Here is a 17,094-nt window from a genome sequence, read left to right on the forward strand (position 1 = left end):
TCCCCCCAGGAATTATTTAAAACCTTAAAAAAAGAACAGGAAAATAATCTTTAAAACTATGATAGGGAATTTAAGTCTACAATATTCCCTGTCATATGGACATAACAGATTAAATCACATATAATACAAGAGAAAATATCAACGAAAATAATTCCACGGGATTATTTCTCATATATTGCTTTGGTACATTGCACAACTGATGTGAGCTTTGAGAGATGATGAAAAAAGTATGTATTTATTGCCTGCAATTGCAGAAGACAGATTTGAAGTGAGGACTATACTTCCAATCCTGTGGTAATGCATTTCTCATTAAAAATAGTGGTCCTGACACTCTACAACCTTGCACATCATGTTCTCACTGATACTCATACAAAGTGAGGTAAAATGTGAGTGTAAATGCTACTGCTAGGGTAACTAATTGGAGAACTCTGATTTGGGATTGTTTCACAAGCTATTTCCTCCAACCTAGCGTAGTGTATGCAGCATGTCCACCATCTCACCCGCTAACCTCTTGGGTTCTAGCATGATTATGGGAAATTATCTTTGCATGTTTTAGTTTCTGCAGATCCTCTATCCAGTGGAGTTTGGGTTTCAAGGATGCAGCTCACTGGGTTTTGTGCAGATACCTCTGGAGGGTTACAGAGAAGCCTCTCCACACCTGCTAATCCAGATTATGACCTGCAATAGCAACATTGGTTCTCTTCTCCAGAGTCTCATGGGAGAGTTTGAGCAAACAGATTTGCCTAATCAGTAGCTCCTCCTTTAGCCCACCCTCAATAGCTCTCTGTTCCATCTGAATGAGGGCTAACACCAAAACCCCCCTTTCAGCAGGAGGGGGTGTGAAAACTTCATTCTCCAGCTGCTATTCCATCACCAGTGGTAGAGCCTTCATGTTGGTTTGAGTTTCATTCTAACTGTGTGTAATTCAGCTCCCCATATGTCCAGAAATTATAAGTGATCAGTGGAACGTGGATGTGGTTTTGCTCACTGCAGATTTGTAAAAGCATATTAATAATCTGTAGATGAACATATAACCAAACGATACAAGTGATATTGCCTTTTGTTCACAGTATGGCATTTAAAAACTGAAGAGCAATCCCAAGTGAGTGCACAGGACTACACTGTAGTACTGTATATTGTATGCTCCTGTGTGATATGGAAAACAGACGCTGTGTACATTTTGCAATGCTTACTGTTCTATTGCACTAGAAGATGCTGTCTGTATCTATAATGTATACAACTAGTCCCATTATATGCTCAGGATGGGAGATAGTATTATTACACAGTAATGATCCAATAACTAAAAGAAACTATGGGACTTGTACAATAACATCTGCTAACAAAACAACTTTATCTCCTGATAGCTGTTCAGTTAACTCAGACCAACATTATATATATTGGCTGGGCACATCAAAGCTTTACACCCATGAATTTGTCTGGGATAGAACGTCACATATTTCAGCACTCTCCGTCCCTTTACAAATCCATACACTCTATTCACTGCTCATGCTTCCAGGTGCATAGGCAGAACTACCAATAGTATCACACCAACTGCAAGCAAACAAGACTGTAGAGCTACCTGAGATTCAATACAATTCTGGTTTTAATGATTTGCAAATTGCGTTTATGTAAGATACAAATCATGTCCGAATAGCGCCCAATATCCAATACCTCTCACTGTCTGCTGTTAAATATACTTGGAAAACAGGATTCATAACTTTCAGATTGTCTTGCAACCAATTTTAACTCTCTCACTGCTACATGAGTGCCTGAAGAACTGTTTGCTGCTGGAGGAGAATAAAATTGCTTCTAATCCATTCCAGCTCTTCTCAATAACTGAACCCCTCAATTCTGTCAAAAACACATTTGGTTAAAATATGTTAATACAGAATGGCTTAGAATAGGCACGAACAGGAGTATAAGCTGATTCTGAAGCATCCAGTTATTGAAATAATTTTGTTTGTCCGTATTTGTTTTTCTCTGCAGACCCTCTATTTTAGGGGACCTTAAGTGATTAAAAAAATCATTTGGACAGTAATTTGGCATGCAGCCTAGGAGCAAAATACTGGGGCCTATTCTCTTGCCAAAGGGTGTACTATCTTACTGACAAGCAGACCGGTTTCAAGATCACTCTTTATTATGAGCAGGCACTATATACAGATATGAGGTAACAAAACTTTCTACTACTCTGTGTAGCTGAAGCCAGCAACTGCCCTATCCTGGGCTTTGTTTCTGCCCCAGCAAGAAGTGTCCCAGGAAACCCAAGGACTGCATTTACAGTGCACAGGTAATATGGCATCTTTACGATGCTGGAGAACATACTCTGTAGCACAATGGGGCCTTCTGTGTGGGTGCTACAAAGCCACTGGCAGGAGAATTGGACCCCAAATTGTTTTCATAGCACTGCAAGAACTAAAACACACGCACAGTATCACAAAGAGGGAAAGTCCCATAGGCTCTATGGGGACTTTCTTCACACAGTAGGTGAAATTCATCCTACTGCACCAGAGCCAGCAAAAGGCCTGTTATCTGCTTAAGTCCCAGGTAAACTAAGTGGGGCACAAGTTTTGTGCTGGCCCTCTCTGCACAGGAGTGAATTTCACCCAGTCCAAGTAGTTCTGTGATGCAGTGTGAGAATATGACAGGTTTCAGAGGAACAGCCGTGTTAGTCTGTATTCGCAAAAAGAAAAGGAGTACTTGTGGCACCTTAGAGACTAACCAATTTATTTGAGCATGAGCTTTCGTGAGCTACAGCTCACTTCATCAGATGCATACCGTGGAAACTGCAGCAGACTTTATATATACACAGAGAATATGAAACAATACCTCCTCCCACCCCACTGTCCTGCTATTATATATATAAAGTCTGCTGCAGTTTCCACGGTATGCATCTGATGAAGTGAGCTGTAGCTCACGAAAGCTCATGCTCAAATAAATTGGTTAGTCTCTAAGGTGCCACAAGTACTCCTTTTCTTAGTGTGAGAATAGAATATCACCCCCTTCCCCGCTCAGCTGAGAAGCAGTGGTGCAAGCAGATGTACAGTCACTTTGCAGCCTCAAGGCTAGGTAGCTGCTGCATCATGGCAGGCCCACCATTCTTACCGTTCTTCTCTCCTGGTCCACTCTTACCCACCCTCAAAGTCCTTTGTCCACTAGAGGAGAGGGAGCTGCTGAATGACACAGCTCCACAATATGCCAGAGTTGGAGACTCCTACATGAGCTCCTTGCCCCATCCACCACCTCACGGACAATGGAACTACACTCCCCTGCTTGTGCTACTTCCTGACATTCCATGCCTGTGAAGGGGATGGCAGAACTGTACCACTCCTCCCCTGTACATTCTTCCACTCCACTTTTAAATGCAATAAAGAAGGATCACACAGAGCACTGCAGGGGGAACATATTTAACTTAAACTGATGCAAAAAGACAACTAACATGGGGTTGGCCCCCAAAAGGGCCTCTTATTCGGAGCGCCATTTTAAAATGCTTATCATAGGCATGCCCAGGTGCTGATTTCAGCTAAATCCAGAGTAACTCAGGATTACAGAGTCAGAATCTCAGGTTTCAGAGTAGCGGGCGTATTAGTCTGTATTCTCAAAAAGAAAAGGAGTACTTGTGGCACCTTAGAGACTAACAAATTTATTTGAGCATAAGCTTTCGTGAGCAACAGCTCACTTCATCGGATGCATTTGGAGTCAGAATCTGGCCATTTTAATACTAGGCGTGAGCCAAAGATCACTAAGTCAATGGGAGTATTTTTATAGAAAATAATGGTAATTATTTTACACCTCTAAATGTTGTTCTTAATATTGAGCAATATTAATAGAAACTTACATCCCAAACCTGCCCCCATAAGACTCTTGCAACTAACTTCAATGACGCATAGCTGTGCCTGGACCAGGGCTGGATGGACACATTTTACCTAATTTTGGATCCACTCAAATATGATGACTCAGGAGTTCAGCTCAAATATCAAATATCAATATCAAATTTGCATTCTGATGGAAGGAGACTTTAAACAACGGAGGAGAAAGGAAACAGCGAGAACAAAAATTCAATGGGGAAAAAAACCAGCAGAAAAATGTAGCAGAAAACGGGGGGTGGGGTGGGGGAGGAGAGAGAAAATACAGAGATACCAAGAGTGGAAAGAGGTTGGGGAAGTAGAGAAGAAGAGAGAAAATAATATATTGACAAAATAAACACAGTGTATTCTATATTGCAAAATACAGTCTGGGGCTGGTTCCCCAGAGCATCACTCCAGGTTTATGCTGGTGTAATTCCACTGAAATCGATGGCCCAGATTCTCCTGCTCACTGAGATCTACTTGGAGCAGGATGGGGGACTGTATCAAGGAGCTGATTGGTGGGTTCTGACTCTCTGAGATGATCTGCACGGGCCCAGTCTCAAGGGTCCACATTCCAGCTGGGGACTGGTGGAACTCACCGCATTCTGACCACACACACTGCCTACGCTGGAGCCGGATGGTGAGGTGGGCACAGAGTCAGACATGAGTGACTCTGTGTCAGCTGAGAGCTCCCCCAGACCAGCGATATTCTTGGCTGGACAGATCCATCTGCTCATCAGCTCCTTTGCATTGCCAGAACCCAAAATAGACTGGACTTACAACGCAGAGGGCACTCAAGCATGGAGTGGGAGGCAGTGAGAGGACCTTGTTCCCAGTATATGCAACAAGCTTCTGTTTAGCTTCAAAAAACACAGAAGTTTATATCTAAATCCCCTGTAGAAAAAGTATTGGTTAAGTTACAGGGGGGGAAAGGGGTTTGTCAGCTCAGTCTAGCTTGGTGACCAAAAGAATTGCCTGAGAGCATTGCAAATCCTGAAACTTTGCTATGTTCCAACCTCCTCTCAATGCCATGTCCATTGTGGGCCAGAGATTCCTGAGCACTTCCCCACTCTACATATGCCAGAACAGTAAAGCGGCATCTTTCAGGGAAAATAACTTCTTATTTCCTTTTTAATTGTGTTATTATCTTGCTGGCTTCTGGTGTGTTATTGGGGGTCGGGTGAGATTTTTACAGGATTTTTATTTTATTTTAGGTAACTACTAATGAAAATGTGTTATTTATTGTTAACAATCCCTATTAGGCATACTAGTTACTATTTTCTGTGTACAAAAGGGAGACAGTCATAACAAACATCAGAGCTACCTCTGCAGCATGTGTCAGGGATGGAAGTATTACAAAGCAGAAAGCATTTCAATTTTTATTGCAATACAGTTATCACTAAACAGATGCATTTATGTATTTCATCACTTGCATTCTCATAACACTTTCCATCCAAGAATCTTACCGCACCCTACAAACATGAATTAATTAAGTCTCATAAAACCACTTCAGTAGGCACGTATTATTATAACCAATTTACAGATAGATAAACGGAGGCACAGAGAGGTTAAACAACTTGCCCGAGATCACCCAGCAAGCTGCCAAAATCTGTACTGGAACCTAGGAACCTTGGCTCCTAGTTCCCTGTTCTAAAACCACTCAAACAATTCCATAGAGATTTGTTGCAGCTGAAGTATTGTGCTAGTACATTGGTGAACAACAGTTACTAAAAAGAACAGGTGAATAGTAGTTACACTGCATGTCACACTCTTGAAAAAGAACAATGGAGTGCTACTTACGCCATAACAATGACACTGAAATCCAGCCAATTCCATGGATCTCGAAGGAAGGTGAATTCTGTCATACAAAATCCTCTTGCCAATATTTTTATCAATGATTCAAAAGTGTAAATGCCAGTGAAAGTGTACCTGGGGAGTAAAGTGTCCAAGAAAATCAAGAGCATTAGCAGTTAATGGAGAAGGAGTTGAGGCACACTCAGCTTATTCACTCTGGGCCCAGACCTACTCAGATGAGAAATTCCAACTCATTACAATAGGCTTACTCATATGAGTAATGGCTGTGGCATCAGGCCCTTCGTGAGCTGCTTCATGTGTGGACCCAGGGAGCATATGAGAAGTGGGGAAGCACATGTGACAGCTTTACAATGAATGCAGGCTTCATTGCAGCGTATCTTGATGAATCTGCAGTCATTGAGTGAGGCATGAAAACTATCTAGAACACTACATTACTGGACTCTGAAGCACGCCTGCCACAGTCAATGGGAAAGGAACGGATTATGTAGCATTCCTTGTTATAGCTCACATTTAAGTGAAAAATTCTGTTCATACCTCTCATCTCTTTCTATCCAGACCATATCAATGTTCAATAGATTAAATAATGGTTCAGCTTCACCTTATGCATTACAAAGAAACATATTCCCAACTGCAAAGTTCCTGATGTTTCACTGTCTGTGGTAAATAACACCACCCATGAGCGCTAAATAGCAATGTAATGCCCTAACTGAAAATAGGTATTATACGTAATGATTTGGACCTGCTGGAATTTAGAAAGGGGGCAGCAGTGTGTTTTTATTTACTACAGTAAGTTGTGTACTACCAACAGCTTCTTCACTGTGAATGACAAAATGGATCGAAATATTCCATTAATTATCCTTTGCAATAAATATATTTGGAACAAAACTGAGCACATTCTGTATGGACAGTAGCCAGGGACCTGAGCTACAAGATTCAGAGCTGGATTGTATTTCACCCAGTAGAGTTCATGGGTGAAATCCTGGCCTTATAGACTTCAGTGGAGCCAGGGTTTCACCCTATGATTAGTCAGGTCTGGGGATTTCCCCTCAGGACCATTTATAATAAAGAAATGAAATTATATAGCTCTAGTATTTCAAAAAGAAATGGATTTTTAATAACACCAGTAAAAAAAACATAGATTGTAAGCTCTTTAGGGCAGGGACCATCTCTTTGTTATGTGTTTATGGGATCCTGTGCCTGTCTCTGTGTCTTTTTCCTTCACTCTTGATCTGTTGGATTGTTTGCCCACCTGGTTGTCAGGACTGTGCTTTACATGACAAAACCATCTCAGACTGGACTGCCTCATTTTTTCCAATCGGTGAGTGTTAGAGAGATGCCCCAAATTAACACACACATGCCTCAGATAATAATAAATAGTAATTTTTAAAAACACACCACCAACAATCCTCCCTACCACCTGCCTCATTGGCCTCTTATTTTTAAACTCCTCTGATGAAGAGAAGATGCATTTGATAACCAGGCAGAATTCTCATTCTGATTTTTGTAGGTCTGCCCGCATCTAAAAATATGGTGCATACACAAAAAATCCTCAGAACTCATATGCTACCACATGGGTCTCTTCACTGGAAATAGCAGTTTGTGTGTAATTTTCATTCCCCAGATTGCAGATTCTCTGTCTGGTCATGTCAGTGTCTAGTCTTTGTGTACTAAATACATTCATGGTCCATTAATGCCAGCTCACATGTGGGCACATAGCACCTTATCCCAAATTCACTGAAGTCAGGAGTCATGACTTGACTAATGGGTGTTGGCTCAGGCCCTCAGGGTGAAATCCTGGTTCCATTAAAGTCAATGGGAGCTTTGCAAGTGACTTCAATAGCGCCAAGATTTTACTCCAGTGCTGGATTAAATCTGTAGAATGGAAACGTCACCATATAAAATTGCATGAACACACAAATACCACAGTTTGGTTTGGTGTTTTGCAAGAATAGGTGGTGTAGCAGATTGTGCCCAGCTGTTTCATGAGTGCACTAAGAGGGAGGCAGGTTGCAAAGTCTTCTTGTAGCCATGCCCTTTGTTCTGCAGCTGGGCACAATTAAAGCCCGTCTCAGAGCCCTTGTAGGTGCTAGCTACTGAAGAGTCAGTGGCCCTGTTCTCCCTCCACACCAGCCAGCAGAGCTCAGTCGGACACTACATGAGTAGTGTAGCATATAACCTATAACATAGGTGCTGGAACTACAGGTGTTGCCGCACCTCTGGTTTGAAGTGGTTTCCATTTTGATTCAATGGCTCTCAGTACCCCCACTATATAAATTGCTTCAGCACCCCTCCCCTCTAATGGTGTGAGTGAGCTAGCAGGCCCACTGTCTCTGTGAGCCTCCCTGCAGTCTTGGGGGTGGAATCCTCTCAGAGCTCCCACTGGGACAGTGTACCTTTTACTGAGATCTTCATGGCTTCTAGATTTGGTCCTGCTTCTGGTATCCAAAATACAGGCCAAGCAATTGACAGGGGCTCTTTAAGCACGTTTTCATTAATAAATGTGAAAACGTACACAAAGAATTAAAAAATAAATTTGCTGTGCATACGCTCGTTAAAATGATAAAGATCTTTCCCTTTGTTCAACATGTCAGATGGTTTCACTGATTTCACAGTCATCGTCTAATTCTGAATGGATGTGGAGGAGGTCGTTCAGCAATTGAAGAGTTTTTATGACAACAGAAGCCACTCTGCTAAATGATCTTTTGGAGCCAAGTTAAATCCATTTCTTTTTTTCAAAATGTAAGTGTTTATTCCACTTCTTTTTAAGTGGTGCTTTATAACATATGTACAGAACACCGCTCTCTTATTCATTGTGGGGTTCTGCATCCTCACTGAGACAACAAGGCAAAACAGATTGATTTTGGCTTTTCAAAATATATTAGTAGTCTAATTTTACAAATAATTCTTAAATTAAAGTTCATCGGGTCATTCTGGTCTTCAAAATTAGCTACCTTTGAGTTTGTGCTTTGAATTTGAGGAGGAAAGACTGAGAGGTATTTTTTTATGAAAAGAAAAGGGAAGGATTCATTTCATGCTGCATGATCAATGAATGCTTCTGTTCTGGACTATGATTTGTTGAACAGGCTATTTGGTGCACTAAAGACATTTACATTTTACTCACTGAAGGAAGTGTCCAGTGCTTTAATTTTTCCCTCTAGAACATTCAAATTCCGAAGTACAGACCTGTAGCCTGACTCATGCATCCATGTGATGTCCATATTTCAGTCAAATACATAATGGGTACTGTACTTTGTAACAATTTCCAATAGGAAAAAGACAACATGGGGAAAGAGGCGTGGAAGAAAGCCACAGACATAGCTGTAAGGTAATATACTCATACTGAATTACATGATGCATCCTGATATTAGGATGTTATGATGATCAAATCAGCTGTTAGGTTCAGAGCTGGCTTAAAGTTAGTAATTTCTGGAAGCAATTCTTTTTCTAGAAGATGTGCCTTGCATGATCTTGGGAAGCCTAAAGAAGAGAAGGGCACTTTGCTGTCTCTCCCTAAGGCCCTGACTAGACCAGCCACCAGGCTAGAGAACAGCAGATGGCTGTGTTTATCATATGTCAGACAAAAATAAAAAGTCTGTTCTGATTGGTTCAATGAGCCAAAGTAATTGTTTAATGTACTATATGTTGATTAGCTTGTGCATCTGGTATCTATTTCTATAAGGAACATTTTGAGACAACTTACAGAAATGCAAACTTACCAGACTTAACTTTAAAGCTAGCTTTTTAAAAAACAAACAAACAGGAAACTGTCAATTAAAGCTCTGAGGGTTTAATGAGAGCTCTGACCATCTGAGAAATTCAGACCACCCCACAGAGAATTCCAAAGGTTTGGTGGTTTCTCAGAAAAATATATCTAGAAATTATTTGTATGTACCATCGCTCTTTTTATTATGGCCCTGGGTCAAAGCCCACTGACATCAATAGAAGATTGCATTGATGTTAATAGGCTTTGGATTACGCCTTTAGGTTTGACCCAAGTGTGTTCTGTAAGTATTTTCTGAAATCATTCAATTAGAAGTCCAGTAATATAGTCTACTGTATCCAGCTTCTGAATCCCTTACATGGAAACTCAGGAAGGCAGGCCAATTTTAAATGGAGCTCCAATCATAACATGATTCCATTCAGATGTAGCATAGCAGGTGCATTTAGCAAAAAAGTATGAGTTTGGTAGACTGAAAATTGTTAACTTACTTTCTAAGGGAGTTTTCAGAGGCGAAACATTTTGTCAGGACAAATATTGCACAGAAATCAATATTAATGGAAAAAATTAGATAACAGCAAACAAAATGAGAAGACTACAATGAAAGAAAGCATAGAAGAGCTAAAGGTAAGGCATATACAGCTCTGCAGAGATACTTACTCAACATATTTATTCCATGATTGAACCTCCGATTGTGCCATGAACACACAGTTGGTTAAAATAGTGCACATAATAAACATACTGAACAATGTAAATATATGCGTTAAGGAAAAATGTGACTGTGTAAAGAGACCTCATAAAAAGACCCTAATTTTTTCAAGCACCGCACATTTGATCTGATGACTCATTCATATTTTGTAGCATGCGTAAACTTCAACACATAGAAGTTGTGTGCAATTATACATGAAGGAATACCTGGACCCTAATCACAGTAAAATCTGTGGGGTCTACCCTGCTTTTGTCATTACCTACACCTTTTATGCATATTTTGTACAGTAAAATGGATGCAGCAACTGTGCATCATTCAGTGAATACAACACCCAAAACATATAATCATGTGCAGGTTTGGATTTTGTGACAGTGTGCTTAGGTGTGAACCTCAGTATGACAGGAGCATTTATGCATTTTAGACTATAAAAGGGAAACCACTCATCTGATAATTCTGTCTCAGTACTTTATGCTGTACCTTGAAACAAAGAAGAAACTATCAGTAGACAATAATATACAGGGAGAGATTGGGTAGGAAAACTGCCTGAAAATCATGTATTCATCTTCAGGCTCTTGATACCCTCCCTCAAAGCTGCCTTCCTGCTCTTTTAGTATTGGGTCATCTGAACATGCTTGGCAATGGGGCAAGCTCTAGATCACATCTTTTCATTCACTCCAATGGGCTTTGAGTGATGCCCTGGGTGTGGAAGGGTATTAAAGGCTAGTAGCTGCATTGCAGTACTGTAATTTTGCACATGTACAGGCCCAATTTACAAACACTGTTGCCTCAGTTAGGGCACCAAATATTCTATTTGGGAAATTAAGAGCAACATTCAGACTCTCCAATATGCATTCTACTCACCTAGATGCCAATTTGAGACCCCAAATATGGAACTGGACATCCTAAATTGAATTCCCAAGTTTGAAAATTGGGTTTCCTGAATCACTTTCTTTAAAATAAAAGCTGCGTGCTGTGAAAATTACCAAGTGTAATGGGATTCTCATTTGTTAATAAAGGTTCACATTTTACTGATATTATCTGTAAGTGGGAAGCACAGAAGGCATAGGAAAATGACCTGGCATTTTGTTGATATCCTGGGATACATGTAAGAGAGAGAAAAGATAATCTGAATGAGAATTTTCTTTGTTAATTTTGAAAAGATAAACACATTTTCACTTCCCCCTCATCATAGTTCTGTGATCATTTTATATTAGAATAGCAATCTCACATGAGTTCTGAGGGTATGTCTGAAATGTTTGTATCTAAGCCACATGAAAATCATCCTTTTGTGGAAAAACAATCTCTGTTGAATACAGAATGGAATGTTTTCTGAACTACTGCATACGCAACAGCAAGATCAAATAGGTAGTAACCGCTCCATGTATTCCCGTGTGCAAACTTAGAAACGAGTAATTGAACTCAAAGGGCATACTCACCCAAACACGTTTTCCACTGCAGGGGCCTATGACTCTTGATGAGCAACTGAAAGAGGGTATCTGGGAGCCAGCCTCATTTTCTTAAATCAGGCTTAGATTGGAGTGTAATGGTTGTCTCTTTATCAAGTAACTTGATTAGGTTATTAAATATTTTCAGGTACAAAAAGACTGACCTTCACCTAGAAAATTGTGGATTATTTTTCAACTACAGTGAAAATTCTATGAAAAAAAATGGAGAGCAAGCGATTTTAAGGCTTTTTCAAACAAGCAAAATCTTCAGTTTAAGCCTAAACAAGGAAAGATTTGCAATCACCCTGTTTCATCCCCAAAGTATCTCGTATATCCATGTAGCGTTATATACCCATGCAGTCATATTGAGTAAGAAACTGAATCAAGCAACATTCTAGGGATGCCTTTATTAGAGGTAGGGGGAGGAGGGCTAATCTAGTTGGTTTGAGACTACCTGGAGCAGTCAAGAGGGCATTAAATTAACACCACAGGAGAAGGTGCTAAGGCAGCAACTCTGGTACAAACTAAAACTCAGTATGTCGCAAACAAATTGAACCAATGTGATGATGAACATGAAAAGAAGACATTTTTAAGTTGTTTATGTACTACTACTAGGAGTAAAAAGCAAGAGGAGCTATATAATTGGCATTATGTAAACCAGCTGAGATTATTGGAATGTCAAAATCACTGGTTATAACCTGTTAAAGAAGGATACAATGGGTAAAAATTGAGGGTGAGGGGTTGCTACTATATATTAAAGACACCATTCCCTGTTTTAGAGTTACTGATAGCTCATAAGAGTAGGATCTTGAATGCACCTGCATCAATGAGCTAACTTGGAAAGCCCAGAAGGGATACCGGTGAAGGTCTGTTACAGAAAAGTGCTCTTTAATCAATCAGAAAAAGGCATAACAAGAACCGATGCTGAAGCCAGACCAATTCAAAGTAGAAGTTAGGCAGAAATTTTTAACAGTGAGGATGATAAAGCGTTGGAACAAACTACCAAGAGATGTAATGGATTCATCTCGTAATGTCTTCAAAATGAAGATTGGATGCGCTTCTAGAAAATATGCTTTAGTCAAACACAAGGTACTGGATTCAATATAGGGTAACTGGGGGAAATGTGATTGCCTGGGAGATACAGGAGGTCAGACTAGATGATTTAATGGTCCCTTCTGGCCTTAAACATTATGATGTATGAAAAGATGGGGCTGATAGCCTATTATTAAGGTTGCCATTGTAAAAGCCTGTTTGCAGTTGCTTACAGCTGTGCCAAATTTTAACCATTTGAGCTGTAGCGTTTCATTGTAGGTGTCTTTCTGTCAAGCATGTGCCTTTTCCAATCCCAGTGAAAATCTGTCCAAATTTGACCAAGTTATAAGCCTTTGAAAAAAAAAATCACACTTCACACATGCTCAGTACAGACTTGGATATTAGCAGCTAAACTCTCCACAGTGTCCCCTGTGAGTCTGCTCAATCCTCTCACTGCCCCAGGTGCTGACCAGACTGCGCATGCACAGTCCCCACAGAGTGACTTAGCATGCTCCATCCCCTCACAGCTCCTACATGTAACCAGACTGTGCCTGCATTACCCCCAAAGAATGACGGTGCCTATACCATCCCAGGGCTAGATGGACAAAACTGGACTTTCCCTGTAAGTGCTGCTTCTTGATGCTCCAGGCCAGGGTGTGGCTGGGCCCCAGAATTTGGAGCAGGGAGCCTCTCTCTCCGCGCTGTTATTGATCATGTTGCTGGCACCCCATCAGTGTGGAGCAGAAAACCACCTGACTCAAATGCAGAAGGGAAAAGCCTCAAAAGCCCCAAATACCCTAACACTTCTTCTGCCCCTCACAGGCCCTACTGAAGTCCTCTACTTCTTGGCTCCTTATCCCGACCCCTGCAGAGCTTCTCTTATCTTGCTTCCTTTCCACTTGATTCCCTCACTACCTCCCTTTCCCAGGGACTCTGGCATCTTCCCTTAGGAATTTCCCTGCTGTTGGTAGGCCCTATCCCACAGGAGCCTAAACTAATCCCTGTGGGTCTCTTTACAGACCCTTTCTCAGAGCCTTCCACAGCAGCCTGCCCGCTCTCTGGTCCCTCTCCCAGTTGGTGTTCCCAGTCCTTCCTGATTCTCTGCTGCTGGTGTCAATTATTTAAATTAACTCACCCTACCACGCTCAGGTGTGATTACTAATTATCTGTGGGTTGCTAGGTCACAGGCAAGGCTGAGCCTAGCTTGCATATAGAGCCAGCCAGCCTGTGACATACATCCCCTATCTCCTTCTAAAACCTTGCTCTGTCCCATGGCAAGGGTTACCACCTATGCCCGAGACCACCCCATATTCTTTCCAACTCTCCCTTCAGGTGGTCAGTTTCCATGAGCAATTGCTCCTTTTCTTCCACAGCTTGCTGTCTGGCCTCTTCTGCAGCATCCAGGTCCCCTCTATGTTTCTCAGTCAGGAGAAGCAGGTTTCTAACATCCTCTCCATTCATTGTTGCATTACAGCCCTTCTCACAGGCCTTGTTTTTTTTCTCCCTGTCTCTAGAAAAGCCTCCACCAATGACTTCTGCTCTCTAATGGCTGCCTGTAGAGTTTGTCTCAGGTCACCTGGTTTCCCTTGCAGACTCGTCGCTTTCAAATCCTGGTCCCCATGGGTAGCCATAGTCACTAGCATATCCTCTGGCTGTCAAGGGGTAACTGATCATCTGTATCAGGCACTTCCCTAACCACGGCATCCATATTCACAGTAATCTCTGTGTTTATGCCCACCTCTATATGGCTTATATCAGCCTCTGTAATTTTTCCACCCTAATCTCTCTTGCCTTTTCCGTGCAGCTCTCTTGAATGGCTGTTCCTTCTTTGTCATCAGCACCACCCCTGGTTCACCTGCCTTGTGGGTATTCAGACTGTCATGTGCATTCATATCATTCTACACTCCTTTCTTCCATTGCTTACTCAGGTCCCTGCATCTCTTCCTGCAGTAAGCACATTTCCTCTGAGGACAATGCCTTTATATATGGCCCACTTCTCTACAACCAAAACAGATAACACTTGTCTATGTCTTGGTCCGCGGCTGAGTTTTTCTGGCTTTCCTCACAGTTCACCCTGGCAAATCACTGTTTTCCCCCAAACTTACATAGGAGTCTTTCTTAGATGGCCCATACAACAACCACCATAACATCTCCTCAGATTTACTGGACACAGGCTATTTCAACATTAACTTTCTCCTTTAAAGTTACTTCTTTAATCTATGATAACCAAAGCTGACGTATGTGAGAACATCCATTAAGAATTTCCTTTTTCCAATGCCACACAAGGGAAAGGAGTTACTATGGACATTATCAAAGACAAGATTGAAAGAAACCTCTCACGGAATATTGGAGATTTTTGTGCATAGGTAGTTACACAAACAAGCAAGTAATAACTGAATTGTGTAGGAGGAGGAGGGTTTGTAGGGAAAGGCAAAAGCAGGGCTGTTCATAAGGGTCTTGGATTAGCTTCTGCTTTAAAATGTTACATAGTGCAATGCTCTTGGGACCAATGAAAATAATTTAACCACTTGAGGGGGGGTCATCACATTCAGGGCCCCACTTTAGCAGCACAAAGCAGCTTGAAGGCCAGTACAACCTACAAACTGAGAAATTACACATGGACAAGGGAGGTGCTTAGGTGGCATTTCACTTTATTGACAGTGAGATTTTTGTCCTATTCATTAAAAAAATAAATATTCATATATAAAATATTGTTAAAATATTTGATTTTATACCAGTTTTTATTTTAACTTGAAGATCAATCTATACGTGACCTAGGCACTGTAATAAGGCCAGAGTTTCAAGTGTGTTCAGCCCTCGCAACTGAGGCCAGGTGTTCAAAAGAGCTCTACTTCCACTTCAGTTCCAGACTGAAGTGGCAAGAATTTCAAAAGTACTCAGCATTCAGCAGCTTCCACTGAGGTTTGAGCTGCATGCTCAGCACATCTGAAAATCTGGCCACTCCATTCTGGTGCCCAAATCGGAGCTGCTGGGTGCTGAACTCTCTTGAAAACCTGGTCTTACGGGCTGATCCTGCTTCCACTGGGTCAAAGGCATATCACAGACAAACACTCACTAAAACAGACAGTAGGACACAACTCTTTATATCAAAAGGCCAAATTCAACAGAAGTTTGCTAGCTTCCACTCAAGTCCCTTAAAATTAGCTTGTGTGAAGGTACATAAAACAGAAGCCAAGTATATGTTCATGCAGAACCAGCCCCTTAGTCAGACTTATTGTTGGCTGGTGCTTGAAGTAAAGATACATTCCCCAGGAAAACAGTTAAGATGACCATGTCTTCATAAATTATTCACAATACTAACACTGAAAATTTGCAGATGACAACAACCTGGGAGGGGTTGCAAGCAGTTTGGAGGACAGGATTAAAATTCAGAACAAACACTGACAAATTGGAGAATTGGTCTGAAATCAAAAGGAGGAAATTTAGCGAAGGTAAGTGTAGTGCTTTGCAAGTAGGAAGGAAAAATCAAATGCACAACGTCAAAATTGGTTAGGACCTAGGTGGTAGCACTGCTGAAAACAATCTGGGGTTTTAGTAGATCACAGATTGAATAAGAACCATCAATATGATGCTGTTGTGAAAAAGCTGCAAAACTGGGGTGCGTTAACAGAATTATTATACGTAAGACATGGGAGGTAACTGTCCTGTTCTACTCAGCACTGATGAGGTCTCAGCTGGAGTACTGTGTCCATTTCTGGGTGTCACACTTTAGGAAAGATGTGGACAAACTGGAGAGAGTCCAGAGAAAAGCAAAAAAAAAAAAAAAAAAAAAAGTTTAGAAAACCTGACCTATGAGGAAAGATTAAAAATCTGGGCATGTTTGCTCTTGAGAAAAGACCACCCAGGGGGCACCTGATAAGTTTTCAAATATGTTAAGGGCTGCTATAAAGAGGACAGAGATCAGTACTTCTCCATGTCCACTAAAGGTACAACAAGTAGTAATGGGCTCAATTTGCGGCAAGTGAGATTTAGTTTAGATATTAGGGAAAACTTTCCAGCTATAATGGTAGTTAAGTGGAACAGGCTTCCAAAGGCGTTCCCGTCATTGGAAGTTTTTAAGAACAGGTTAGACAGACAGCTGGTAGGAATGGTCTAGGTTTACTGGGTCTGCCTCAGTGTAAGGGGCTAGATTTGATGACCTCTCAAGGTCCCTTCCAACCCTACATTTCTATGATTTCAGTGTTAAATAGTCAAGAATTCTCAATCCACATTCCAGCTCTAAATATAGTTCTGCCCAATTTCCTCCATATCCTTTAATAAACAAAGAATGTTTTAGAGAGAGACATTGCTAATATAAAGAAGCAACAACCCTAGAACACAAGGTATCCTCCCATGCAGTTAACCATCAGTTACTAACCAGGCCCAAACCTGCTTAGTTTTGAGAATTAGAAAAGATCAGGCCTATTCAGATCAGTGACACCATCTGTTGTTAAGTATCCATCTGCTAGCCCGACAATTGCTATTTACTCTGACTCCTAGAATTTACTCATTCCAGAAGATGTTTTTACA

At 41.2% G+C, this 17,094-nt stretch overlaps 1 protein-coding gene across 12 annotated transcripts in view; it reads right to left on the reverse strand.

The window, feature by feature from the left end:
* LOC125631202 (sodium channel protein type 5 subunit alpha-like) overlaps positions 1–17,094 on the reverse strand; it is a 328,900-nt gene that overhangs the window by 243,867 nt on the left and 67,939 nt on the right. For 11 of the 12 annotated variants that reach the window (XM_075126008.1, XM_075126015.1, XM_075126014.1 and 8 more), the window contains exons 4-5: positions 10,039–10,126; positions 5,646–5,774 (exon numbers count right to left, since the gene is read on the reverse strand). In XM_075126008.1, coding sequence (XP_074982109.1) covers positions 5,646–5,774; positions 10,039–10,126 — 217 coding nt within the window. Of the gene's footprint in view, positions 1–5,645; positions 5,775–10,038; positions 10,127–17,094 lie in introns of those variants that run through there. The other variant, XM_075126017.1, reaches the window with a different exon arrangement.

This window comes from Caretta caretta, chromosome 2 (assembly GCF_965140235.1).
Source record: "Caretta caretta isolate rCarCar2 chromosome 2, rCarCar1.hap1, whole genome shotgun sequence".
NCBI lineage: Eukaryota > Metazoa > Chordata > Testudines > Cheloniidae > Caretta > Caretta caretta.